This window comes from Pollachius pollachius, assembly GCF_949987615.1.
Source record: "Pollachius pollachius genome assembly, chromosome: 8".
Taxonomy (NCBI): domain Eukaryota; kingdom Metazoa; phylum Chordata; class Actinopteri; order Gadiformes; family Gadidae; genus Pollachius; species Pollachius pollachius.
The window spans coordinates 5,009,482-5,036,214 of NC_136941.1; the positions used below are offsets into that span (position 1 = coordinate 5,009,482).

The 26,733-nt window shown below is 45.0% G+C and overlaps 3 protein-coding genes across 3 annotated transcripts; all 3 read left to right on the plus strand.

Moving 5' to 3' along the window:
* Positions 1–3,669: 3,669 nt before the first annotated feature.
* On the plus strand, positions 3,670–12,660 carry LOC307078766 (protein-serine O-palmitoleoyltransferase porcupine-like). The gene is made up of 13 exons (XM_079740731.1): positions 3,670–3,773; positions 4,301–4,489; positions 5,067–5,259; positions 5,813–5,856; positions 6,330–6,511; positions 6,854–6,984; positions 7,726–7,851; positions 8,282–8,382; positions 9,053–9,129; positions 10,365–10,428; positions 10,570–10,655; positions 10,792–10,902; positions 11,828–12,660. Exons 2-13 carry the CDS (start codon positions 4,348–4,350, stop codon positions 11,927–11,929), a joined length of 1,359 nt encoding a protein of 452 aa, XP_079596857.1. The 5' UTR covers positions 3,670–3,773; positions 4,301–4,347; the 3' UTR covers positions 11,930–12,660.
* Positions 12,661–13,188: 528 nt separating this feature from the next.
* LOC307079804 (organic solute transporter subunit alpha) lies at positions 13,189–17,314 on the plus strand (the record flags this gene model as incomplete). Its single annotated transcript, XM_079742310.1, has 7 exons — positions 13,189–13,255; positions 13,857–14,008; positions 14,201–14,274; positions 14,745–14,900; positions 15,159–15,270; positions 16,261–16,513; positions 16,866–17,314. 7 exons carry the CDS (start codon positions 13,189–13,191, stop codon positions 17,312–17,314), a joined length of 1,263 nt encoding a protein of 420 aa, XP_079598436.1.
* Positions 17,315–18,395: 1,081 nt separating this feature from the next.
* On the plus strand, positions 18,396–24,820 carry LOC307078768 (histone-lysine N-methyltransferase SUV39H1-like). Its single transcript, XM_079740733.1, has 6 exons — positions 18,396–18,449; positions 18,948–19,093; positions 20,488–21,159; positions 21,453–21,599; positions 22,477–22,606; positions 23,667–24,820. Exons 1-6 carry the CDS (start codon positions 18,431–18,433, stop codon positions 23,807–23,809), a joined length of 1,257 nt encoding a protein of 418 aa, XP_079596859.1. The 5' UTR covers positions 18,396–18,430; the 3' UTR covers positions 23,810–24,820.
* Positions 24,821–26,733: the final 1,913 nt, after the last annotated feature.

Consider the following 26,733-nt stretch of genomic DNA (forward strand, 5'->3'; position numbering starts at 1 on the left):
CGTCCGGTGAGAATTGATTCGATCGCTGGATTGAACTGATTGATATCCGGAAAGGTTGGAATACAGTTGACCTGACCTCCACTCTTGACCTGCCTGACCTTTGACCCTCCCTCAGCTCACTGCCCCTCCCCCTCCTCTCCTCCTTCAGTCCTTAATGCCCCGTGTAGACGTTGTAGCCCCGCCCCTTTAGGTAGCCCCTCTCTTGTCTTAGCAGAAGCAGGTGCGGTGCTAGTGTGACCCCGGAGTCAAACAATGCTGCAACTTCCTGCGGTATTTACTGGATTTGAATGCATCACACGTGCGCCCCCTCCAAAGCGAGAGACAGAGAGAGAGAGAGAGCAAGATAACGCAGAGAGAGACAAGGCAATTAAGCGTTGTCAAAGCAACAGCGTTGATTGGTTATCAGATTGCATGTGAACCACCTGCTCTCTATATCGTAACCTTCAAATGGAGTAGGATTCTTAGGCCTACAAGTGAATGGTTAGCTTTATGGCAATGTAATGAAAGCAGTACAACTCACACTTTACAACTTAAAAAACAACTTTTTAAAAACATCTTAAATGTTCCGGAACAGCCGTGACATTTAAGATCAGAACTCTCTGCCATGTTTTAAATCTCTTATCAAATAGCACACCCAGATTTTTAACCCTCGGTTTTATCATTTATTCAGTACTTTAATGACATCCTGCCTATTCAAATGTGATTGGTCTTGTGTGCACACCTCTTGTTATTCTATTTAGGACCTGCATGTTTGTGCTCTTTTATTCATTATTGCTGTGATTTTATATTACAAAAAGGACTTTGTAACCTTGTTTCAAAAAGTGCTTTATTAATAAATACTAATAGCATTATAGATAATAATGTAATAAGTTATTATAGCTTAGTATTATAGTAGCAGTTTTAAAGGCTTAAAACAAGCATACCAAAATTGATAAAAGACCAAAAGTAGAATAATTCATCACTTTCAAAGTGATGAATTATTCTACTTTTGGTCTTTTATGTCTTTTATCTTTTATGTAAGGCACTGCTACTTTTTTGATTGAATCAAAAGCAAACTTCACTGTAGGATGAATTCGTATTTACATTCATATTAATAATTTACTAACTCTAGCTCACAGAGTTTGAGCTGTGTTTGAATAGTGTAGCTCACCAGATTGAGAGACTCATTAGTCATTGTGGCATCCAATCTCCAAAATCGGCCCATTTTATTTGATACTGTGTGGGCTGCCAAACTAGACTCTGATGAATTCATGAATCAAAAGCACCTCAATATTTTATTGTTAATTTTTCATGGTCAAATCAAAATCACCAATTGTATCTGTGTAAGGAGAATCCAGACAAAGAAAAACAGAAATAAAGAATCTTTGCTAGAAAGATTAAGATGGACAACAGCCCCCCAAAATGTCCACATTTCAACCCGTTATGCTCACATCAAATAAAATGAATAATGACCTTATCTAGAGCCCATGGTCTTGCTAACAAGATGGCAGGGGGAAGATTAGGCACTGCGTGGGTGTGTGTGTGTGTGTGTGTGTGTGTGTGGGTGTGTGTGTGTGTGTGTGTGTGTGTGTGTGTGTGTGTGTGTGTGTGTGTGTGTGTGTGCGTGCGTGCGTGTGTGTGTCTGTGTGCGTGGGGAAGGCTGGAGACAGACAGATGTAATCAGAGGGTCTCTGGGATCCTGAGCCTCAGCCATCCGGGGGGACAAACAAATGTGTGAAAGGACACAAACTCCGGGCCCTGGCGATACCCTTCCCCAACCTTTTAGTGAACCAATAAAAACCTTCTGCTGAGCCCACTGAGTTTCTATCACCTTGCCTGGCGACACAATTACCCCACGACGCGCGGCTCACTCGCTGGGGGCCTGAAAGGGCCCCGAAGCCACCACAATAGGGGTCTCTAATTAGCAGATCGCAGGCTATTGCTCCTCTGGCATATGCTCTCGGAATGAGAGGGGGAGAGAGAGTGACAGAGCGGGTGGCAGACAGAGGGAGAGAGAGATAGTGAGGGAGGGGGGTGAGAGAGAGGGGGATGGGGAGGGAGAGGGCGAACGAGAGAGGAGAGAGAAAGAGGGGGAGGGGGGGCGTAAGAGAAAGGGATAGAGAAAGAGGAAGAAATATAGAATAGAGAGAGAGAGGAGGAGGAAAGGGGGAGAGAGGCAGGAAGAGAGAGAGATGGAGATAGTAATGAGAAAGCCTTGAGGAGGAGGATTGCCCTGGGCTAAGTGACAGAAGGGCTGAAGAGCCGATACCTGAGAGTAATAAACAAGAACAAAGGAGGAGCGAGGAGGAGGAGGAGGGTGGGGGTGGGGGGGGGGTGCTCCTGCCAATACTGATCAACACTTAGTGACGTCCACGTGTTCAGATGATCTGGTTGGCTTTATGGTACCCTCTGAGACGACCACAAAGCAAACAAAGGGAGAAAACAATATCTAATATATATAAATATATATTGCTGTCTGTGTCCACTTATAAAAGGAGAAAACCCTGGATGTAAAATTCATCGTACATAATAATAATAATAATAATAATAATAATAATAATAATAATAATAATAATAATAATAACTGATAATCTTTCACTTCATTCCTATCCATCTTTCAAACGATCATGATTTGATTCTGATTTGTTATTATCTGGTTATCTGGCCTTCAACCCACTGGTAATGCACTCTGTCCCAAGAGCCGTCTATATCCAATACAAAAAATATGCCTTTACATGGATTTCCCTGACATCTCATTTGTTTCACTCGTGTCTTCTTTTGTTAAATTCAAAGCCCAGTTAAAAAACTTTTTGTTAAAAACGTGTTGCAATTATTCAATTAAACCACCAGGTGGCAGTAAACGACTATTTTAAAAAAATAATATTTATATTTAAAAAAGCCTGCACAGGGTTTATGTTAGTTTTCTCCTATTATTAAAGCAGGAAGTTTGCTTTAGGTTCAGTAGAGACACGAGTTATCATACCATTCAAATAATTAATCTAATAAAACCGTATGTGTCAAGATAGACGTCCTTTGCTCTGTTATAGAACTGACAGTATTTGGCTCGCACTATATCCTCTCGTGTCAAAAGCCTGCATGGTTTTCTTAATCGAATGTATGCCTTAAAAACATTAAGTGTTATTCAAATGTACGTATGTAAAGCTTGTATTCGGTTAAATACATGTACTACTTTTGTACGATTTGTAATACATTGTATTTTGAATAAAGATGTTATCATAGACATTTAAGTGCTTTTGTAACAAGCACTTAAATGTGCTTATTACATGTGCTTATAACAATAATGATTGCATTTGTTTAGATATTAAAGGTCAGAATAGGCCATTAGGTGAATATATCACACAGAGCAGAATGTGTATAAGAAAGTTCTGCTGAGTATTTGCCTTATCTAATTTAGTAGGCCCCAACACAAAGCAAAGGTTTGTTCTAAAAATAATAATAGATTATATATATTCATAACCGCTGTGAAAAATGAGCCCCATCCCGTTTCAATTTGGGAGTTTATTACTGAAGGGGAGCAACTTGATGGTTGTTAACTTCCTCTGCAGCAGTCGACGGAGATGAAGGGTGTTCAAAATAAAGTAATAACCGAATAACCGAATTAGGCAGAAGATCACTAAATGGAGATGCACCTAGAGGCACCTGGAGCTTGTGGCCCCGGCGGTACCCACCCAGCGTTCCTGCACCATAGCGAGGGGGGCTGGGGGAGGCTTTGGACGACCAACGCAAGCTACTTTGCAACCGCCTTCGAACAGCGCTTGCTTTCTTCCCGTGTCGTAAGTTTGCAGACCGAAAAGGGTTATTAAAAGAGGCTTTTGCATTGTCGTCGTGGAGCTGGACACGACCAGTGCAGTCAAGCCGTGCGTGTGAGACTTCAACACACTTTGATGAATGAAGCTAACCAGGTTAGCTTGTGTTAGTCCCCTAAAGGCAACGCTGGCGTACCAACTAAACCCCCGGTGGTCTGTTGGGTTAGTGAGTCAGTTAGTGGTATGGGTTGCTCGTTAGCTGGATTTAAAAGTTAACCCCATGAAAACGGGTTCATATTAGCTAGCTCTAGCGTGCTACCATCACACAATAACAGCAGGTCTGATTGTGTTGTGTTGCGTTTAGTTCAGTTCAGGTGTGTGTTGGTCCACGTTACACAACACTTTGTGAGTGTGTGCTTTATGCTAGCTTTAGTTTGATGAAGTTTAACGTTGGCTCTATCTAGTCCCTGGTTGCTGCATAACTTTCGCTTTGAGACTCGGAACTTTCTTTTGCGGTAGGTGGGTGATTGTTCAATCCGTGCCTCCCCTGACAGGGCTCGAGGACCCCGGCTGCTGACAGCGGCGGTTCAGCGGGGACACCATGGAGGAGGAAGCCCCAGGCCGGCTGGAGCTGTGGCTCCACCTCGCAGAGAACTGCGTCCTCACCACCCTGCAGCAGGGCCTGGACCAGGTGTGGCAGCTGCTTCTCCTCTGTCTGCTCTGCAGGATCTGCTTCAGGACTCGTGAGTGGACGCTGGTGCCCCGTTGAGATCCACTATCGTGATAAGTTACCCTTGAGTCAATCTTCACGCGTACTCTAGCTACATCAGACCGAAGGCAGCATCGACAGGGAACTACACAGGGAAGCCTGGGAATATTGGCCTTTGATGGAGTAGGCTACATAGCTCCCTAACAAGATGCAGGCCTAGGCTGATAAAGAGAAAGTGAACTTTAATTTCTCCTCCTTTTGATACACTGAGTAATAACATGGATGTACTCCAATGAATCTAATAACCCTTAAATAAACGTAAAATGTTGTATAAGCACTTTTTTACTATGCATCCCTTCTTAATATATGTGGTACACTATAGATATTAAACAGACTTTATCACCAAAATATGTAATTCCATTAATGTCATTTAACAAACTGATATTGATTCAATGTCAGCACAGTATCATTGCAAGCCTTTTTCTATTTTTCTTTTTTGACTCAAAATGATGTTTGACATTTATTAAATTGCAATATGAATCTTTCTTTCTTTCTTTCTTTCTTTCTTTCCTTTCTCTCTGTTCCTTCCTCCCCCCCCCCCCCCACCCCAGGACTTCCATGCCTGGTGAAGCACGTCGTCTCCGTGGCAACGGGCTCCTACGGCCTCTACCTGTTCTTCGAGGTGCACATGCTGTGGGTCCTGCTGCTGGGGGCCGTCTGCTACCTGGCCCTGGGGCTCTGCGCCCGCTCCCGGCGACGGGGGCCCTTCCTCTCCGGAGCCATCCTCGTCTACCTCCTCATGGGGTGAGGAGAGGTGTGTGTGTGTGTGTGTGTGTGTGTGTGTGTGTGTGTGTGTGTGTGTGTGTGTGTGTGTGTGTGTGAGAGAGAGGTTGGACTTGAAGGGGGCCCTATGTTTAATTTCTTTTCCTAAAACAAGAAGAGATTTGGAGTTTATTGTCTGTTTGACAGAGAGTATTTTATGGTTGATCATAAAAACTATTGAATATGAGTGGAGATGAAGCTGTATAATGGGTCCATTAGTCAACACAAATCTGCAACAATTGGCGCTTAACTCAATGAAATGGTAAGGCATTGAAACATGAATTAACAATGAAACATTATTTAATGAAAAGGCATTTTTCTAAAGATTTAGGTCGCAACAACAGTATTGGGCTACAACAGCATTTGAGTGCAAAACGTTTCTTATCTTTGATCATCTTAATGTGCTTCGTTGAAATGAGAAAGTCAGCCAGATTATTCTGGAAATGGTGTCTGAAGTCCTGCATCACATTAAAGATGTATAGATCCAGTATTTGTTTGCGTTTGTTCATCCATTTATTTAATTATTTTATTTCAGGGAATTGCATTTGATTGACCCTGTGACATGGAACAAGATGAGAGGCAAGTGCATTATGATGAATCTTTTACTTTATCCCCCCTCAGCATACTTTGCCTTCTTAATCCCAGTAGGAACATCCAGAAGGGATCTTGCTATGTGGTTATGCTGATACTCCTCTTATTTTGTCAAAATGGCTTTCAAGATAAATACCAAAATACAAACGTACATCGTTTGACTGCGTATCTATTGACTGACCACTTTTCAACCTGTAGATCCTAGTAATAATAACTCACGTTAGTTATAAATTGTTTCAACCTCTGGTGCATTGGTCTTCAGTGTTGAAGATTTTACAATGGAACCCGTGATTTAACATTGTCTCCCATGATTTAGAAATTGAACCCATGATTTAGAAACGGAACCCATGATTTAGAAACGGGACCCGTGATTTAGAAACGGAACCCAGGATTTTACCATATCTCCCCTGTTTAAAACGGAACCCTTTTATAATGGCCCACCTTCCAACTGCCCTCCCCAGGCTCCCAGATGGTGGTGGCCATGAAGGCCATCTCGCTGGCCTTTGACCTGGACCGGGGAGCCGTGGCTGCCTTGCCCTCCCCAGCAGAGTTCCTGGGCTATGTCCTCTTTGTGGGCACCGTCGTTTTCGGGCCCTGGATCAGTTTCCATGGCTACAAAAACGCCATTGAGAGTCGGAAGATGGTGAGTGTTTTTTATTTTCTTTAAGCTTTTATTATTATTTTTTTTACCGTTTTTAAAAAAAGAATAGTGTATGGGAAAATTATTGTGATCGCTTTAGTTAATTAAGTTGCACTAACTTAACAAACTTTATAAAAACAAGTAAGTATATATATTAGGTTAGTTACTTACTTAACCTACCTAAGTAAGTTACTTAAAGCGGATCTCTATTCTTTTGAACCCACCCAATCTGCTCATTATCCCTTTCAAAAACGAATGAGTGGAATCCATCCACTCATTGCGTGGAAGGAACCAGAAAACCACAGGTCTTTAACTTGGATGTCATTATCCCGTCTTGCCATCTAGAGCTGGTCGTGGCTGGGCAGCTGTCTCCTCCGCCTCCTCAAGAGCCAGGGCTGTCTGGTGGTGTCCACCTGCATAGCCCCCTACCTCTTCCCCTTCTTCGTCCCCATCGAGGGCAACGACGTCACACGCAAGTGGGTTCAACACTTAAAAACACCCTTCTCCCAACTCCAGTGCTCGTGTTGCAACACCCTCAGCAAGGGGTCGTATCCGAAACACAGCCATTACTGTTTTATTGAGTCAGGGCTTGTAGGGACTGCCAGTGTTAGATCGTGTTGTTCATTGGCTCTGTGTTACACTGTGTTAGTCTGTGTTAGTCTTTTTGGCTCTTTTAGAGGGGAATGTGTTAGGTGTTTACCTGATTTCTTTGGCTGTACTCAAATGTGTAGTGTCTGCTGCAAGATAACGATATCTTCTTTGATATTTTAAGAGTTATTCATGGACCAGATGTTGTATCTAGGATATGTTCGTACCATAGTCACCAGTCATGGACCAGATGTTGTATCTAGGATATGTTCGTACCATAGTCACCAGTCATGGACCAGATGTTGCATCTAGGATATGTTCGTACCATAGTCACCAGTCATGGACCAGATGTTGCATCTAGGATATGTTCGTACCATAGTCACCAGTCATGGACCAGATGTTGTATCTAGGATATGTTCGTACCATAGTCACCAGTCATGGACCAGATGTTGTATCTAGGATATGTTCGTACCATAGTCACCAGTCATGGACCAGATGTTGTATCTAGGATATGTTCGTACCATAGTCACCAGTCATGGACCAGATGTTGTATCTAGGATATGTTCGTACCATAGTCACCAGTCATGGACCAGATGTTCTAAGCAGAGATGTTTTTTTCCTCTGGGCAGGTGGCTCCACAGCTATGAGAGTGCGGTGTCCTTCCACTTCAGTAACTACTTCGTGGGACACCTCAGTGAGAGCCTCGCCATGCTGTCTGGAGCCGGCTTCTCTGAAGACAAGGACCACCTCAAGTGGTGAGGACCACCCAGGGGCGGTTGGAGGAGGTGTTGGGGGTGGTAGGGTTCCTTGAAGGGGAAGCAATGGGGGTGTTTTCAGCTGCTGGAAGAGTTTCGCAGAGCTTCAGTGATCATGGGGTAAATTGTTCAATTTAATGCATCCGAATCCGAAACTGGGCAAAAGTCTTTCAAATGATTTTAAGGGATGGCGAGATTAAGGTAAACTTTTTACTGTTTCCCTTTAAGCTTGCATGTGTTTCTGGTAAAACCATGGATTTATGTTCAATTTGAATATTCTTGGCTTGAATTAGCAAATGGCTGACGTTAAGGACAAGCCAGAAAGTCATGTACCAATCGCATTGACTGCTAGACATTCGTGGGCAACTTCTGTTGGTTACTAGTGCTGTAAGGGTACCTCCCTCATCCATGACATGTCTGTGCGTGTCAGGGACATGGCGGTGGTGAAGCCCCTCAACGTCGAGTTTCCCCGGTCCATGGTTGTCGTGGTGACTTCCTGGAACATCCCTATGTCACGCTGGCTCAACACCTGTAAGACACACACGCACGCTGTCACACACAGGCATGCACACACACACACACGGCTTTGATCGTGCATTCAATATGGTTGCTTTATGAGAAATTGTGGGTCACAAAACAGACCTCTGATTATCTAAAGTCTAATGGCAGACACACTCAAATCTGGGTGAACGGAGTGTTTTAAAAAGCTGGAGGCGGGAATCTATAGGCGTGCAATTGGTGAACTCAAACTCGGACAGCATTGGCAAACCGCAAAACAATCGTCTATAAAGGTTTCAAATCCACACCTGGCCAGACTGACCATCGTAAAAATACATATTACGTTTTGAAATCTTAATCCACTCGCAGAAAGACTTTTCTTCTGAAGAATATCTCCGTTACAAAACCGCAAACAAGCCCCTAGATCCGGCCCTCGCTGTGTCTGGGGTCCGATCCAGGCTCCGTGCCGTCTCCCCCTAAAAGTTCTTCTAGAACATAGTAGGACTGCTGGGTCCAGATTATGTTTATACTTGATAAATGCTATGCAAAAAACAGAACAAAAACTGCAATTAAGTCTGGAATAACATAGAAGTGACTGAGGAATTCATCTCATTTTATGATGATCATAAGCTACGTAAGACAGGCCCGTACAAATGCTGTACACCGAGCGAGGTAGCTCACATTGGGGTATTTTCATCCACAGACATATTCAAAAACGCTGTGAAGCTCGGGACTTTCCCCGCCATCCTAGTGACGTACACGGCCAGCGCCCTGCTGCATGTGAGTACCACCGCCAACACCAGCTCCTCCTGGTATGAATCAGACTGAGAGGGCAGCTCACCAGACCCAGAGACAGAGTGGGGGAACCCAAGGGGGGTATGAGTAGGTGTGGGGGGAACCTCCATTGGTGTTAGGATTCATGTTGTTCTATGGTTAGCTGTACTGCATGTATATTGTTGTTGCAACCTTGTGAAGGAAATGGGAAACACGGCACCTTTTTAGTCATTCGTTAAATCGGTAGACACGCTATCCGAAGCCACTGGCAGTGACTGCAGACTAGCGAGGCATTGGTTGAGTACCCGTGTGAACTGACTCTAACACTGGGTGTAGGGTGATAATTTTTAAGTGGTTTGCGGCCGGGGAAATTAATATCAGCTTGTTCATTTCTCGCTTTCATTAATGTCTTGTTCAATATCCGTTTATTATTTCGTTCATGTTCTGTATTTCATATCCTTTAGTTCCAATTTAAAACCTGTGCATTTTCTTTCTTTTACAAACGGCTTTCCCTTTACGAAAATGGAAAAGTGTTTTCGTTTGTCTCACTTTTCTAGACTTAACTCCCTTAACAGAAAAAGTAAGTAGATTTGATTCCACCTTCAAACTCAAGGCGGGAGAGTTGCAATGGTTTTTAAATAAGATAAGAATTTTATTTCATCCCATACATGGGAAATTAACTTGTTACAGCAGCCCATGGAATATAAAAGATGCAATAATAAAATAAAGTGTATAAAGTATCCAGCAATACATACATATATAAAATGAAATAAAGAAATCACACAGTGATTACAATGTCATGCCATAAGGGCATAAATGTACACGCCTAGGAGTTACACAATAAATGAGGCTAAGAGGTCCTTCACTACAGAATAAATACATAATCACTCATGTACAGTGGAAGGTGCACAATATTAAATTAAAGTATTGCAGTATTTAGGTGAAGTGATTTTTGACAGCACAGTATTTCATAACAGATGTGTCTACCTGCCATAACGATCTTATGGCAGATAGAATAAAATACCTTTGGAAACGTTCCTTCTTCCATGCTGGGTGTAATCGTCTCTTACTAAAGGAACTGTTTTGCGCTGCCACTGTCTCATGGAGAGGAAGAGAGGAATTGGACATGATGGATGCCAATTTGTCCAACATCCTCCTCTGCCCCACCACCCTGGATGTGGTCCTGGATGTTGTGCTGGATATGTTCCGTACCCCTGATCCCCCTGCCTCTCTCTCCCCAGGGTCTGAGCTTTCACCTCGGGGCCGTGCTGCTGTCCCTGGGCTTCATCACCTACATCGAGCACGGTACGTTCAGAAGGTTCACAACTCGTCTCTAAATTAAGAATCGAAAATCATCGTCATGAATACGCTGTGTTGTCGATTCATGGTCACTAAATGTAAGCCTGTAAACTGTAAACCATCATATTATTTTTTCACTCTCGCCAGTTCTTCGCAAGAAGCTTGCAGCCGTTTTCAGCGCCTGCATCCTCTCTAGGCCCTGTACTGCTGACTGCAGCCATCGACACAAGAAGGTAACGCCCTGTTTACCCACAGTCAGGTCAACTGCTGACATTGGGGTTTAACACAGAACCTTTCGGCTGGGAATTGGTCCAACCCCCTAACCGCTAGGCTATCAGCATCATCCAATACCCCTGATGTGTTTTGAAGGGCTACTGGGTGATGGTGGTGAACGTGCTGTTCAGTCTGCTGGCCATCTTCCACCTCACGTACCTGGGATCCATGTTCGATGCCGACGTGGACGACCAGGCCATAGAACAGGTAAGAAACGCTGCCACCTGGAACAGGGAACTGTCAAGCCTGATCATGTTAGAAAGGAGTTGGGAGAAAGGTTTTATTTCCTGAATTCAAAATCAAACCATTCGGCCAGACCAGATCATTTTTGGACCAATGGAATACCTTAGGAGCTTTAGATTATTTATTTTTTATAAAAAATAAAAAATATATACAGATAGAAATAAACTAGGCATCAACCAAATAACGCTGACTACGTAATTAAGTCAGGGTCGATATTCAGTTATTGGAAGCTGTCACCTATATCTTTATGAGCAAATAAATATTGATGAGAGTGGAATTCCATCACCCTCAATATTTATTATATGAACAAATAAATATTGAGGTTGATGTAAATTCCACTCTTACCAAAAAACACTTAGCACAAAAGCCTGGATGCTAGGGCTGCACAATTAATCTAAACGCAATTGCAACATCAGCCTTTGCAATTGTATAACCGCAAAAGGCTGCGATTTAATTTAATTAAAAAAATATTTAGTTTTACTATTGAGAAAACCTAACAAGATTGCACTGCAGAAATGCCTTTATTTTGAAAAATATGTTATTTTGTAAAATATTGTTATTTTGAAAACAGTACTGTACCCATTTTTTAGTTTTTGTATTTTTTTATGCTAGATTAATTTTGTATGTTTGAGTTGAGAAATAAACATTTTAAAATTATCAGCAATCTGTGTGCATTTTCCTTGATAACCAAGCAAGTAGACTCATGACACCATTTGTTTATTATGTCGCAATCACAATCGCAATTCACAATATTGTCCACAATAATCGCAATATGACCTTTTCACCAAATCGTGCAGCACTACTAGGATGTGTTCTTCTAAAACTGGGCATTGTGCTGAGACACTGAAAACGTGGTGTTTATTTGTGTTTGTTTGTTTGTTTACTTTAGGGCTACCTCGCTAGCCACACCCTGCGGAGGTGGTCCGAGCTGAACTGGGCGAGCCACTGGGCGGTCTGCGCCTGCTTTCTCTTCTACTGCCTCATCAAGTGAAGGCCTTACCGACCGGTACACTGATTGACGTTCAACTCAGCCAATCACGTCCGACGTGGCGCAGGGTTTTCCATGTTGGACTGGAACCGTCTTACTAAAAGGGGAGTTTGTAAAGTAGTTTGTTCAGACCTTATTGGGACCGGAGAGCAAAATGTTAGACTGTGCTGATGAGCACAGTGTAACATTTTCAACTAGAGATAGCTGCCCATGGGCATGAGGAATAAAGCTGTCGTCAATGAATCCACAATTATGTGGAAGACTTAAGTATTGGCACATGTATTTTTATGATTTATACAGTAAATATATATATATTTCTATACAATTCTGCCAAGTAGGGTATAGTTAGATAATACACTTTCCTTCACGTTTCTCTATGAGCCGCCAAACAAACTAAAACCATTTTTTAAGTGTTACACGTGTATATTTTTTACTTTTGTACTTTTGTTACTGTGCCTTATCGTTACTGAGATGCCAGACGTATCAAACAGCATTGTGGAGCATCACTGCCTGTGCACTTTGGCTAACCGGTTACAGCTCCTAGATTTTCACTATGGGTCCCATTTATGTTTTCGTTAAACTGAAATGTATTTCAGTTTTAAATCCCTCCCATTTTTTTATAATTAAACGGTACGAAAATATTGGCCGAACGTATGAGTTTATTCATACATGTATTTCTTTTTATTTTGCTTGCATGACAAGAAAACAATTTTTTCTTTTTAATAATAAACAACTTTTTCAGATACATACCGTGGACAGACCATCATTCCAGGATGCATGTTTGCGTATGTTGTCATGAGATTCACGGTTTTACGGTTTGTTTGTCGGTGAAGAAAACGATCCAGCCGTTCCGGTAGAGCTAGCTCCAGCCACTCAGCTCAGCTGTTTGACTACATCCCTTAACGATCCATGTTCTTTAATTGCTTTGTTCATTAGCGGTTGGAAACCCAATAATTCCTCAGGATGGACTTGGACCCCCCCCCCCCCGCCCCTCTTATCTCCCCAGTCAGTCATTAACCTCGGAGTGGGAGTGGTGCCGCTCAATAAAGCAGATGGCCAGATCAACACGGAAGGCCAAGACATAACATAACCCCATCGTTATTCTCCTCAACTCCTCGTTTAAAAGTAGTGGTAACTGGCAGGTCCTTCAGCGAGGGGTAGGCAGGTGTGGACAGGGGAATGTGGACAGGGGAGTGGACAGGTGAGCGACAGGTGAGCGACAGGTGAGCGACAGGTGAGCGACAGGTGAGCGACAGGTGAGGATGGTCCTGCCGATCAACTGTAGCTGGGTCAGCCCGGAGGTTCCACTATCTTCAGAGTTCTTCCGCGGTGAGTTGGGACTCCTTTTTACACCTTTCACCTTTCCTGGGGCACTTAATGTTAAACGAAGGGAAAGATATGCAACACTTGACCTCTGTAGTTACAGTTATATATCAAACTGTTATATAGTGTGTAATCGTATGTATATCTATAAGTATCTGTGGTGGATGGCCATGTATAGGTTGCCGATTGTACAGCTGGCATTCAATCTAGTGTGAGAATGATTTCTATGTTTTGTTGTGATTGCAATACGTTTTTATTTGCTTGACAAGTTCTGGTGTGTATACTTTTTTACACTAATTCTGTCATGGGGGACTAATTCTGTCATGGGTGAAACCAATATGGAAAAAAGACACCTTGTCTTATGCTATCTTACTCTAGTAATACTGTACTACTGTGACTCATAGTCGTAGAAACACAACTGTGTTTAAAAGGTGCAATATTGTCAAAGTTCTCACAACTTATTCAAGTATTTTAAATAAAGACTGCATAAAGACTATGCCCTGGCCTTCCCTAACTTTAATAAACTGTACACTGTAGATACAAATGTCAGCTTAAAATACATTTTAGAATCCTTTTTGTCTTTTGTGTCTTTTCTTTCGTCTCCCAGTGATCAGGAATGAGCTGTGGCTGTTCCTCATCCCAGCTGTTCTGGTGGCCATTTTGCTGGCCTTGTTTCTGGAGGAGGTGGGCTTCTTCCTACGCCATGTCAAGTCGTCACGGCGACAGCAGCTCTACCTGTGGATACTCGGACTCTATCCCGTAAAGTCACTTTTCTTACCCTTTCTTTAAATCGTAAACACATTGTTATTATTTGTGCTGAGCCCCTGTAATGCCTTATATTATTACGATCTTTACATTTTTACCATGCTGCAAACGTCCAGTATGTAGTCCCTGGCCTGAGAAGCTGTGTGTCCGTCCATTAACTGACCGGGTGTGTTTGTTTTGTCCCAGGTGATCGCCCTGGCGTCCCTCATAGCCCTGTACATTCCTCGCTCATCCTCCCTCTGCATCTTCATCTCCTCCCTGTGAGTCTGATTCAACTCTCATGCACTCTGATTATCTTAATTATACACGTTATCTAAAGGAGAATTATATCTGAATTAAACTTTTTATGTAGATATATCTTATATTACATTTTGAGTTCACAATTCAGACATCCACCAGATTCAGATGTCATTATTAATGTCATTATTCATTAGAGTGTTACAATTAATAAATTGTCATAATTAATCGTTTGTCACAATAATTCTGCACAAGATGCTGAAAACGTAATTAAATTAATGCAAGTAAAAAAATAATAACACAAATGTTAAAAATTGTGCACATACAAATGTGCCTATATACAAAATAATGTAGCCTAAATAAAAAAAAAAGGAAGAAAATATACATACCAGTAAGTGACTCCAGAAAATGATGTTGAAATACCAAATGATATGATTATTCCCCATTGAATATGAAGATATAACTTCTGGTTCCCTCCCTTCCTCCCTGGCAGGTACCACTCCATCACGCTGCTGAAGTTCATGGGTCTCATCACGGACTTCTTCGGGGGGAAGGCCCGTATGCTGGAGCTCCTGTCTGGGGAGAAGCTGTCCCCTGACCCCTTCCCCTGTTGCTGCTGCTGTTGCCTTCCTCTGGTGGCCATCACCAGGTACTGCACCACAGGGACACACCAACGTGCACTCGCCGTCAATCCATGGCTGCAGCGCTGCATTTCAACCTACAATGAAGGTCAATCGTAAATTAAAGCAATCCTTAATTTCGATTATTGATGTTGGATGGTTATGTTCATCGATGATCCAAATTTAGAATCAAATGATTTCCTTTCAAGGGATCATTCGACCGCCCGTACCGTAGACCATTGCGTAGATGTTGGCTAGTGAAGCCTTTCCCCTGCTGCCTTGCTCAGGAGCAGCCTGAACTGGATGCTGGCGGCGGGGCTGCAGCTGTCGGTGGTGAGGAGCATCCTGTTCTTCGTCACGCTGGTGCTCTGGACCGACGAGCAGTACGACTACGCAGACGTGAGGAGACAGACGCGCTCAGATACGGTTTTCAAATCCTGCTGGGATTTGGTCCCAAACGGTTTAAAAAGTTTTACTTGGATTGAGCAAAATGAAATGTGATGCATAACTAGTTGAATGCAAACATATTTAACAAACAAGTGATCATTAGGCAGGTATAAGTATCGATTTTTTTATTTTGATCAGCTAAAACCAGAGAAATGTCTAGCTGGAGCCAGTACTTTTGACCATATAAGGCATGGAATAGACTCTGCACTGGCTGTCACTTTGAGGCTTGAGTTAAAAACGTACTAAACTAGTTTATGAACTAACTTAAGATTCACCTCCTCCTCATCCTCTCCCCTCCTGGCCCTCCCTCTTCTTCCTCCTCTTCCTCCTCTCCCCCCCGATCCTCTTCCTCCTCTTCCCTCCTGCTCCTCTTCCTCCTCTTCCCTCCTGCTCCTCTTCCTCCTCTCCCCCCCGATCCTCTTCCTCCTCTTTCCCCCCGATCCTCTTCCTCCTCTTCCCTCCTGCTCCTCTTCCTCCTCTCCCCTCCTGCTCCTCTTCCTCCTCTCCCCCCCGATCCTCTTCCTCCTCTCCCCCCCTGATCCTCTTCCTCCTCTTTCCCCCTGATCCTCTTCCTCCTCTTCCCTCCTGCTCCTCTTCCTCCTCTCCCCCCCTGATCCTCTTCCTCCTCTTTCCCCCCGATCCTCTTCCTCCTCTCCCCTCCTGCTCCTCTTTCTCCTCTTCCCTCCTGCTCCTCTTCCTCCTCTCCCCCCCGATCCTCTTCCTCCTCTCCCCCCCTGATCCTCTTCCTCCTCTCCCCCCCGATCCTCTTCCTCCTCTTTCCCCCCGATCCTCTTCCTCCTCTTCCCTCCTGCTCCTCTTCCTCCTCTTCCTCCTCTCCCCACCCGATCCTCTTCCTCCTCTCCCCCCCTGATCCTCTTCCTCCTCTCCCCCCCGATCCTCTTCCTCCTCCTCCCCCCCCCCCCCCCCCCCCCCCAACCCTAGGTGGACTCCATCAACCCAAACCTCATCGTGAACGCCATCATCGGCGTGTCCACCTTCCTCTCCTTCTACGGCCACCTGCTGTTCTACAACGCCACCAAGGGGCCGCTGCGGGGCCACGACATCGGGGCCAAGTTCGTGTGCATCATCGCCGTGCTGGTGCTGTGCGGCCTGCAGGGGGGCATCCTGGAGACCCTGGTGTCCCTGAAGGTGGTGCCCGGGACCCCGCCCTTCTCCGTGCAGACCCGCTCCCAGCGTGAGTCACCGTCATGTGACCGGCGGGACCAGCGTGGGATTGGGCGGCGTCGGCCATTTTGTTCTAGACCTTTTGATTTATTTTTTTGGATTGGTCGCTGGAAGGAGAAGGGGTGGGAAGAGTTGTGTTTTGACATTGTAAGGGAGACTGCTTTCCTCCTTCTCTCCGATGTCTCAGCTCGGTCGAACTCTCTCTTGCATACGTCTATTCAAATTCACTGGCTTGACGTTATAATACGTTAACCCTGTGCTAAAGGGTCTACTTTGCGTTTAAAATGAAACGATCAATACTTAAGAATATTGTGTGTGTGTGTGTGGTGTTTAACCCTCGGTGTTGCTGCTATGCCTTCCAGTCATCTACCACTACGCGGTGATCGTGGAGATGTTCTGCATCGGCCTCTACGCTCGCCACACCTTCCGCCGAGTGGAACCCAGCATGGTGGAGGCGGGGGAGGTGGTGGTGGAGGAGGAGGGAGGGGTAGACCCGCGCACCAGGGTCCTCGAGGCAAGGGACAAGGCGGTTCAGACGGAGGACCCCCCCGTCCCGGGACTCGGCCGGTCGTGGTGCCCCCGAGAGGAGGCGGTCTTAGCAGGAGGCGGGCGGAATAACCTGGGCTATCGGAGCGACAGCGAGGGGGACCTGTGTACCATCGAGCACGCGCCGCTCGACCGCTTCCCCTTCCCTCTGCCGCCGTCGCTGCGCGGCCCGGGACCCCCAGGGGCCAACGTCCTGGATCTGACGAGCGTTTCGGTCGCAGCTCAGATTAACCACGATGCACCGAACGATGTGACGGTTGTTTAGAAAGACTACAATCTAACAATGGTTAGAACGTCTGATGTTTGGAACTACCATTTGACGTTTAGAACTGCAATCTGATGTTTATAGCTGCACTTTGATGTTTAGAACTACCGTTGGACGTTTATAGCTACACTTTGATGTTTAGAACTACCATTGGACGTTTATAGCTACACTTTGATGTTTAGAACTACCATTGGACGTTTATAGCTACACTTTGATGTTTAGAACTACCGTTGGACGTTTATAGCTACACTTTGATGTTTAGAACTACAATTTGATGTTTGGAACTGTAATCTTCCTTTTTTGGGACTACATTCTGACTACAATCTCTAATGGTTGCGCAGCCCGCCTTCAACATCATGTGAATTGGTGTAATTTCAACACACTTCAAACTGAGAAGAACACAGTTCTCTCATGCTTACTGATGATGGTTACACCTGTTTCAGTTCCATGAGGTCAAACGTCCGGATTCATTTGATCAAATGTATCTGCTCAATGTAGATGTTTGCTCTGTGCAAGCTACAATGCTACATTTATTTCAAATGTTTTTTAATTTTTTAATGTTGTGGACAAGTGCCCTATAATATTCCATCCCCCACTTCAAACCACATGGTTATTTAAATACCCCTTAGGAAAAACACTATAGTTCTCCTCAAACCAAAGCCATTTAAAAAAATAAAAGTTCATGGCTTTATTGAGCCTTGAGTGAGTTTTCCCTCATCATTTAGAGGATTTTAAATTAAGTGATGGTTGTGTTGATTTGAAATAGTTGCATGAGGTAGTTTCCATTGTAGATTTTTTGGAAGTTCTTAATTAAAAGTACTTATTCTTCGCACTTATTTACTTTACTGGGACGCCGCATTGGACAGTTGACAGTTACGACGGCGGACGCCTGGGGGTTATCTTTACCTGCAGAAGTCAAAACACGCGAGGGAACGCCTAGGTTCAGTGGGACCAGTGGAGTTAAAGATTCTGCTCAACGACCGGAGCAGCGGCTCTGCGCCAATGACGTCGACAGACGTTCAAGGGTTCAGCCAATCAGCGACGCGGATCGGGCGCTTCCTGCCAAGACGTTGTTCACCAATGCAAGGGCTCTTATTTGGCGGCTGTGCGGAAAACATGGCGGAAAATTTGAAAGGTAATCGTTCGTACAAAAGATTTTCGATTTATTTCGACACTTTTCTCAGCTTACGCTCTTTTATGATACGTGTCGGTGTTTAACCTTCGTAAACGTGGGAGTTACCTGGGTCTTTGTTAAAGTAGCTAGTGGAGATTGCGCAACATTGGCGCGAGTGGTAAACACGGGGACCCGTTAAACCTTGTTGCATTTAACGCAGTTAATCTTGAAAGAAAGTGAACGTTTTTCTATTGCATAACATTGTTACTTTTCTGCTTATCCGGTATTATTCCATATCAACTATCTTGTATCAGTAGATACAAGGTAATGAAATAACTCAAGATACTTGTACACGGTTACTTCTGGAATAATCCGCGCCAAGTTCGGAGAAGTGGAACTAGGTTTTCTTATGCACTGTGACGTCGCGTTACCGTCCTCTGAATCGGTCATTTTCATTTTACGATAATTCAGGAGTTAAATCCCCGCAACGTTGAAGACTAAACGAAGTATCTATTGTAGAATGCGGCGTTCCCTGCAAGCTGTCCCGGGACCAGCTGCAGGACCTTTGCCGCCGTCGGAGGATACACTGCAAAGACCTGCAAGTCAACAAACACAACTTCGACGACTATGAGGTGGAATACTTGTGCGATGTCAGGCGGGACAAGGTAAGGTAACGACAGGACCAAAAAATATGATTTGGGGATGTACAACGTAACCCTACACTGGGGGTTAACGGAATGTTACTTTTCAACCAGTTGACCCGTTTGATTAACTGTAGGGTGGTGTTAAGTGACATGCCTGTTGTGTTTGTCTGGATTGGATTATTTGGAACTGGCTTTTTGTTCCTTCTTTTTACCGTTCACAATGGCTTTATTACTAGGGGTATGTTGTGATACGGCGATAAGCACAGGTTTTATTGTACAGCGGAGATCGTTCTACACTGGCCTTTCAGAGGGTCTTGGTTGATTTGGTTACATAACGGGATCCATCGGTTGATTTTTGCAGAAACCATAATATACCTTTACCTTGACAAACGGGCACTACTGTTCTGCTGAACAGTTGTTTGTGAAATGTTTGGTAAGTAACAAAGCGTTTTGAACGTATAATTACACTTTTTGTTCAGGTATAATACTTCCCCTTAAACTGGCTTTTTGCAACATTCTCTCTCTCCCCCCTCCCCCCATAATTTTGAATTGTCATCTATCTGGTCTTCGTTTTGGCCTACTATTACACTGTTGATAATGTACATGCTATTACTTGATGGGCACTTTTAAACTGGCTTTTTGTTACATATCTTCCATTCCACTCAACATGTGACCAAGTGACCATGCCATAGTCCTGCAATAAAACGTGTATCACAGCTATGTATAATTACATTCATGTAACAATGCATGACAATCACATTAATACCTTTCTTATACACATAGATGAAACTCTCTGACAATATTACTGTACAAAGAACACAAATAATACAATATTGCAGTACAACGTTGATCAACCCTAATAAAATCAGAGTACTGTTGCAAACGTGTGTCAGGCCAAATCCCTGTCTGCAATATCAACCACATTTCCTGGGTGCCATCCTGGAAAAGCTGGTACATTGACGTCACTGGTCCGGGATTTTGGACCGCACCAGGTCCAACCTTTCCTGGAATCTGGATTTTTCCCGGAAACAGCTTTGATGTTGTTCTAATTGTTGTATTCTACAGTATAGCAAAACCGAAAAACAACATTTTTGGCTTTTTTATGGCAAATTCACAGGAAAACAAGGCAAAACATTGCAATAACATTTTAACCCCTTTCCCTCCCTCCACCCCGTTTTCTCCCTCCCACTGGCGGCCCCTACCTCCCCTCCCTCCCTTCATCTGGCTCTAGCCTTTCACTAAATATATATATATATACATTTTCTAGCTTAGCTTTATTTAGCCGGGGCGGGCTGTGGTGAAAACCCCAATTCTAAAGAGGATTCATGTTATGTTTGTCTTAAGAGCCCGCCCCCATGAGCCCCGTGTGACGCCGCTCTCTCTCTCCCCCCCCTCCCCCCCCCCCCCCCTCCCAGGAGGACGAGGAGCTGTACCTGGTCAAGTGGAAGGGCTTCCCCGAGGCCGACAACACCTGGGAGCCTCGCAAGAACCTCAAGTGCCTCAGGCTGGTGAAGGAGTTCCACCAGGACCTGGTGGCCGAGCTCCGCCGCCAGCGCCGCCGCCACAAGAACCCGGTGCCCAAGCGGCTGGGCAAGGAGCTGACCTCGGCGCTGGTCCAGCGGGCCAAGCAGCGGCTCAGCCTGCGGCGCTGGGAGGCCCACCTCAACAAAACCCGGAGCCACCCGGGCCGCATCCTGGTGCTGAACGAGGTGGACCTGGAGGGCCCGCCGCGCGACTTCACCTACATCAACAACTACCAGGTGGGCTGCGGCATCGAGCTCAACGAGATGGCGCTGGGCTGCGAGTGCAAGGACTGCGGGCGAGAGCCGCTCAACGGCTGCTGCCCCGGCGCCTCCCTGCACCGCATGGCGTACAACAAGCTGGGGCAGGTGCGGTTGGGCGCCGGCCAGCCCATCTACGAGTGCAACACGCGCTGCCACTGCGGCGCCGATTGCCCCAACCGGGTGGTGCAGCGGGGCATTCAGTTTGACATGTGCATCTTCAAGACGCCCAACGGCCGCGGCTGGGGCGTGCGCACGCTGCAGCGCATCAAGAAGAACACCTTCGTCATGGAGTACGTGGGAGAGGTACGCTTTCTAACACGACCCCCCCCCCCCCCCCCCCAGAGAAACGGACGGTTTTGTTCTGAGTTGCAGGGTCCTTGAGTCAAGGGTCAAGGCGGTCCGGACGGAAGACCTCTCCGTCCTTGACCAGATTTGGTTTGGTTAAGGACGGTTCATGCTCTCAACCTCTGGGGGCTCTCTCGGGGGCTGGGTGGGTGGGGGAGAGGAGTAAATGCGTCTACGTGTGTCTACGCGTGTACCTTCCAACAACCAAAGGAAACCTTTGTTCATTCCCCGCTGTCTCCCTCTCCCGTTAGATCATTACGACGGACGAGGCGGAGAAGCGGGGTCACCTGTACGACCGGCAGGGCTCCACGTACCTGTTCGACCTGGACTACGTAGAAGACGTCTACACGGTGGACGCCGCCCACCAGGGGAACATCTCGCACTTTGTCAACCACAGTGTGAGTCTCCCGTCCTGAGCGAGCGACACATGCCCGGGGACACTCAGTAGGCTGATCCACTTATGCAAAGAGTGGATCATACACTCTTTGCAAGGGAGGCTGAATCCTCACAATACGCCGGAATATTAGAAATGTTTCTGCTTTTGCAAACTTTGGGACCATAAGGAAAAACAATGCTACAACACGATAAGGTTGGAAATTGGGGGAGAGGCAAGGGTCTCAAATGCACAAAATAATGAATTGTAGTGATTGACTTGATTTGTAGTTAATATTCAATATCCTGAGGAATTGCTTTGCCACTTTGTTAAGTTGTTTCAACACAAAAAGCAATAATATCGCTCAGGATCAGGACGCCGTCAGTGTAAATGATGTACATGGGTGCGTTCGTATAGCATCTTTAAATCAGTATGGATTTAAAGGCGTGTTAGGACAGGGAGCACATATTCTTCCGAGGGGTTTGCCTCATCCCTCCGTGTGAACTTGCCTTAAAAACATGCCCGACGACATTCACAGAGTTTCCCTTCAGGCGTGTCTCGCCTTGTCTCCGAACGTCAAGCACATCCGTGTTTTAATAAGAATCGTTATCAGTCGGGCGCCCCAGTGGTTCACTGGGTAGAGCGTGCACCGTATAGGCTCCAGTCCTGAACGAAGTGACCCATGTTCGAATCCTGCCCGTGGTCATTTGCTGCATGTCCCCCCCGCCCTTCTATCTCCTATACCTTCCTCTCTCCCTCACTCTATAATAAAGCAGAAATAAATCTTTCGACAAAAAAAAAAGACGTTATCCGTCAAATGGAAAAAGAGGAACCCTCGAGCTGAATGTCAACGGTACGAGCGAGGGCGCCTTCTGAACGCCGTGCTGTCCCGTCTCTTCCAGTGCAACCCCAACCTGCAGGTGTACAACGTGTTCATCGAGAACATCGACGAGCGCCTGCCCAGGATAGCACTGTTCTCCACCCGGGCCATCCCGGCCGGCGAGGAGCTCACCTTCGACTACAAGATGCAAAGTAAGTCCCCCTCCTGTTACAACCACCGGTGAGCAACTCCCAGCTCTGTTTGGTTTGACATGGCGTCGTTTGTGTTGAGGATAAGCTGGCAGTGTAGCGTCACGGCCAGGGCATTCAAGCCGAAAGGGACTGGGTTCAATCTAGGCCCGAACAAGTCAGGGAAGTAATCTCATTGCGGTTATTTCTACCAATTTTGCGATTTAGTACGCTATTTTTCTTTTTAAAGTTCCTTATTTTCTGTATTATTCACTTAACAAGCAATTAATCATTCTATAGTATTGGAAGCAGTCAACATATAAAGCGCTCTTTCCTTTAGGCCAGGCCTATGTGTTGAGATGAATTGATGCATGAATTGATATTATAACATCTTTATTCAACTATTGAATTGTAAAAGAAAAAATAAATACTAATCTTATTGATCTCTGTTCAGTAACCGCAACAAATCCCCCCCTCCCAAACAAAATTGGATTAATCGTTCAGCCAACTTCAATCCTTACCCAAGCCGCTGATGGACCCTCTTCACCTGAAGAGCCCCCCTAGGACTAACACAGGGGTCGCTCATGACACTCATTATGGGTCTGCCACTTTCCCTGGTTCTTCAACGGAGCAGCAGACCCAGTAATGAGTGAGCGACTGCGTTGGTCCTAGGATGAAGCAGGGCTGCTCGATTATGGATAAAATCATAATTACGATTATTTTGGTCAATGTTGAAATCACGATTATGTTTGAGTTTGAAGACATGATGCATTTATTCAGAATTTCTCTCAAAAAAAAAAAAAAAAAACTTTTGTAACTGAGAACTTCGAAATTTCCCCCTTAAAATAATACACAACAGAAAATAATGTACAAATATGTATCCAGCTGCAAAATAAATTAAAAACATTGCAATTCAACTCTATTATATTAGTTTGGAGATCGTTTGACCCAAAAGTCGAAATCGCGCTAAAACTTAGATTGATTGCATAGCCCAAGGATGAAGCCTTTGGGAAGGCACTCTGTTGACTGAATGGAAGTTGGAGGAGAGCCAGGCGGTGTGTAACTCTGTCCCACGTCGTGGCAGTTGATCCGGTCGACACGGAGAGCACCCGCATGGATTCCAGCTTCAGCCTGGCCCCTCTCTCCAGCATCCCCTCCTCCCCCAAGAAGCGCCTCCGGGTGGAATGCCGCTGCGGTTCGGACTCTTGTCGGAAGTATTTGTTCTGACGTTCTTTGGCTTCGGAGGAAGACGGAGTACAATTTGGAAAAGTATATATATTTTTTCCGTCGAACATTTTGAGGAAAATAATTCTGTACAACTTTGTAGAATATTTTTGTATTGTTCTGTTCATCGAATACACATGTAAATCCATTTAAGTCACAAATAAGTAATGATATCCGTTGTATTCTCAGTTCTGAGCCAGAAACGCATAGATTTTCTTTGGGTTCATTTTACAATGTTGTATTTCGTCTGAATATTTTCCACCTCAGATTTTTCAGTTTCACTTGAAAATCGTAAGATTGTTGCCTGTATGGATTTGAATGTGAATATTTGAGTGATTGCTATTGAGCATGCTTTCTTTTTTACTTTGCTGTTTTGACTGGTGTCTCTCCAAATCCTTTAGCACTGTGTAGCATTGATGGTTAAACATAAAGGTCTCAGCTTAAAATCCGAGCCTTTTCCTAGTCGTTTGCACTACGTGTTTTTAACCTAAAGAAGTGCAAGGTTTTATAACATTAATATTCAGCCGCAGAATTTGAATTAGGTAGCCAATGTTTTGATGATATTCTCACAAAACACTACGTGAATCCTGAAAAGAAACTGGAATTTTAAGATAAGTAATTGTGAAGCCTGGATGATGGTGCCAGACCGCTTGGGTCTTGTATTCCCCTGTTCAAAGGTCCAAACAGAGATGGAAATGTATCGTCTTGGATGGTACAACCATGATGCAAAAGTACTGCCATTGAAATCTCTGAATTTAAACCCTTTTTTATTGATAACAATTTTATTATTTTATATTAAGTACATTGGTTACATTTTTGTCTTCCCAAGCACTATTTCTTTTTTACCAACGTAAGTATATCTTAACTCTCCATGGGCTGCTTTTGGCATGTATTTCAGGTACATGGATGTATTTATTTTGCCCTGTACAGTTCATTTTCTTTCTGCACCTGGTAGGTTCTTTTACTTTCAGCCAAATTATATGTAAGCGATGTAGTTATTGTATGATTTTATTTGTGTCTCCTTTTTCTTTTTAAGCGAAAGAAAAATGTAAATAAATTGCTTCAAAGTATGTTTTGTCTTTACATTCATTTTTTACCTACAGTTATTTTTGAAATTCCTTCAAAAAGTCACTGGAAGGAAACGGCAAAGCCAACGCTTCTAGATAAAGCATAAAGCAGTTGCATTAATGTTAGTTAAAATAAAAAAAACATGGCTACATAACTTATTCCCAACTGGTAACAATTCTTTGTTATACCTACAAATCAACTTTTACATTGTAAATTATGTGTTGAATTATCAATGGTCCATTTTTTAAATTTAAGTTAAGCACCTTTTTGGCCACAACCTAGAAAGCCGGGAACAGAATTGTATTCAGACGGATCTTAGGGCTTATCAATTGCGTTTTTAGATGTATAACAGATGTGTTTCGTGATGTATCGAATGATCAATTATGTCATTCGATATATTTAGTAATTATTCAATCAAGGAACTCTTTCCACGAAGCTTAATCAATGCTTTGACTTGGGATAGCCTCCTTAAAGGCACCATTATATAAGCAATATTTATTTGTTAAAATAAGTGTTGAATAGCTCTTTATTCCAACAGCCATTGTTGATAAAGAGGGTTAGTAACATGGGTCTCCCACTCCCTCCGCTCTGCAGTAAACAGATCTAATCTAGAGAGAGACCTCCTCAAAGGGGGCTGCCCTCTCACTGAAGCAGGATTTCAGTGTTGATGGACAACGGACAAGCTTCCGATCCCAGCGTGAGGGGGTGTAGGGAGGGGAGTGCTAACTGCAAAAGCGGATAGGAATCCTGCCAAGGTGATGACATCTCTTGCAGCGCCTTCAAGGCATTGGGAATGTAATGTTTTCCCTGAATTATATCAGTATACGATGCCGAACTCCCTTGGAGGTCTTCTGTCTTCCCGTGAAGTCCGAGTTGTCGGCAGCTGGGGGAAGCAGGGAGGAATGGAGGGTGTACGTCTCTAGAGTACGATTCCTGTTCCGCAGTCGGGCTACTTTTAGTAGCACCTCACCACCCCCCAGGTGGTTGGGGGATCTGGTCCAGGGTGTAGGGAGTGGTCTCGATCTCTCTGACTTCCCTTGACTTCTGTCATGGACAACATGCAGGATGAGCAGAGGTCTGTCGTTGCCGTATGTCCTGCAGTTGGTCTTCACGTCACACTGCAGCTCCTTGTGCGCGGCCACATCCCCAGCGCCGGGCCTTGTCCCTCAGCCAGCTTTGCTTCTGGGCTGCAGTCAGCTGTTGGAAGTAGTCACAGCCGTTCAGCGAGGGCTTCCCTTGGTCGCAGTATGGGCAGTACTTCTTCCCTTCCTCAGGCCCCTCCAGAAGGGAGGGTCTCTGGTCGTTCTGCGCGCTCCAGCCTAAGCTGAACGGTAGCCCGTCTGTATTCCAGCCTCTCTCCGTGGGTCCCTGTTGTCTGTGTGTCAGCTGGGGTCCAGTGGAAGGTCTGGGCAGGCCTCGGGGAGGGGATCGGAGCAGCGGTAGCCGCTCACTGCACCGGTCGTCCATCATTGATACTGCCGGAGTCGACAGTGGTTCTGCAGTGGCTGTTCCACTGCAGTGGAACCATCTCCAGCAGCTTCTGGGTCTGCTCTGGGAGGAGCTTGGTGTCCCGTGTGCCCTGGTGCCTGAACTCATCCAGCCTGGTGGATCTCTGATGAGCTGGCAGATCCTCATAGTGCAGTCCTACACCTCAGATAGGCGGATGCTGCCTCTCTGCGCCGTCTTCCTCTGGTGATGAAACCTTCTGACCATGACAGGAAGCTGACCGCCTGGTGTGACGAGGCTTGTCGTCTAGCAGGTGGCCGCAGGTGCTTGTCGGCTGAATCCACCCAGGTCATGATCATTAAGGTGTGCAGGCGATAGTTGTTGCTGTCCTCCTCGGCTCAGCATCTCCACTA

What these genes read in the sequence shown, in the direction of transcription:
- LOC307078766 (XM_079740731.1), top strand. Translation starts at nt 4,348, where the DNA reads ATGGAGGAGGAAGCCCCAGGCCGGCTGGAGCTGTGGCTCCACCTCGCA. An exon ending in CTCGTCTACCTCCTCATGGG is followed by an intron (nt 5,260 to 5,812) that starts GTGAGGAGAGGT and finishes ATTTTATTTCAG; the next exon opens with GGAATTGCATTTGATTGACC. An exon ending in GGCAACGACGTCACACGCAA is followed by an intron (nt 6,985 to 7,725) that starts GTGGGTTCAACA and finishes TCCTCTGGGCAG; the next exon opens with GTGGCTCCACAGCTATGAGA.
- LOC307078768 (XM_079740733.1), top strand. An exon ending in TCATGGAGTACGTGGGAGAG is followed by an intron (nt 21,160 to 21,452) that starts GTACGCTTTCTA and finishes CTCTCCCGTTAG; the next exon opens with ATCATTACGACGGACGAGGC. An exon ending in CGCACTTTGTCAACCACAGT is followed by an intron (nt 21,600 to 22,476) that starts GTGAGTCTCCCG and finishes CGTCTCTTCCAG; the next exon opens with TGCAACCCCAACCTGCAGGT.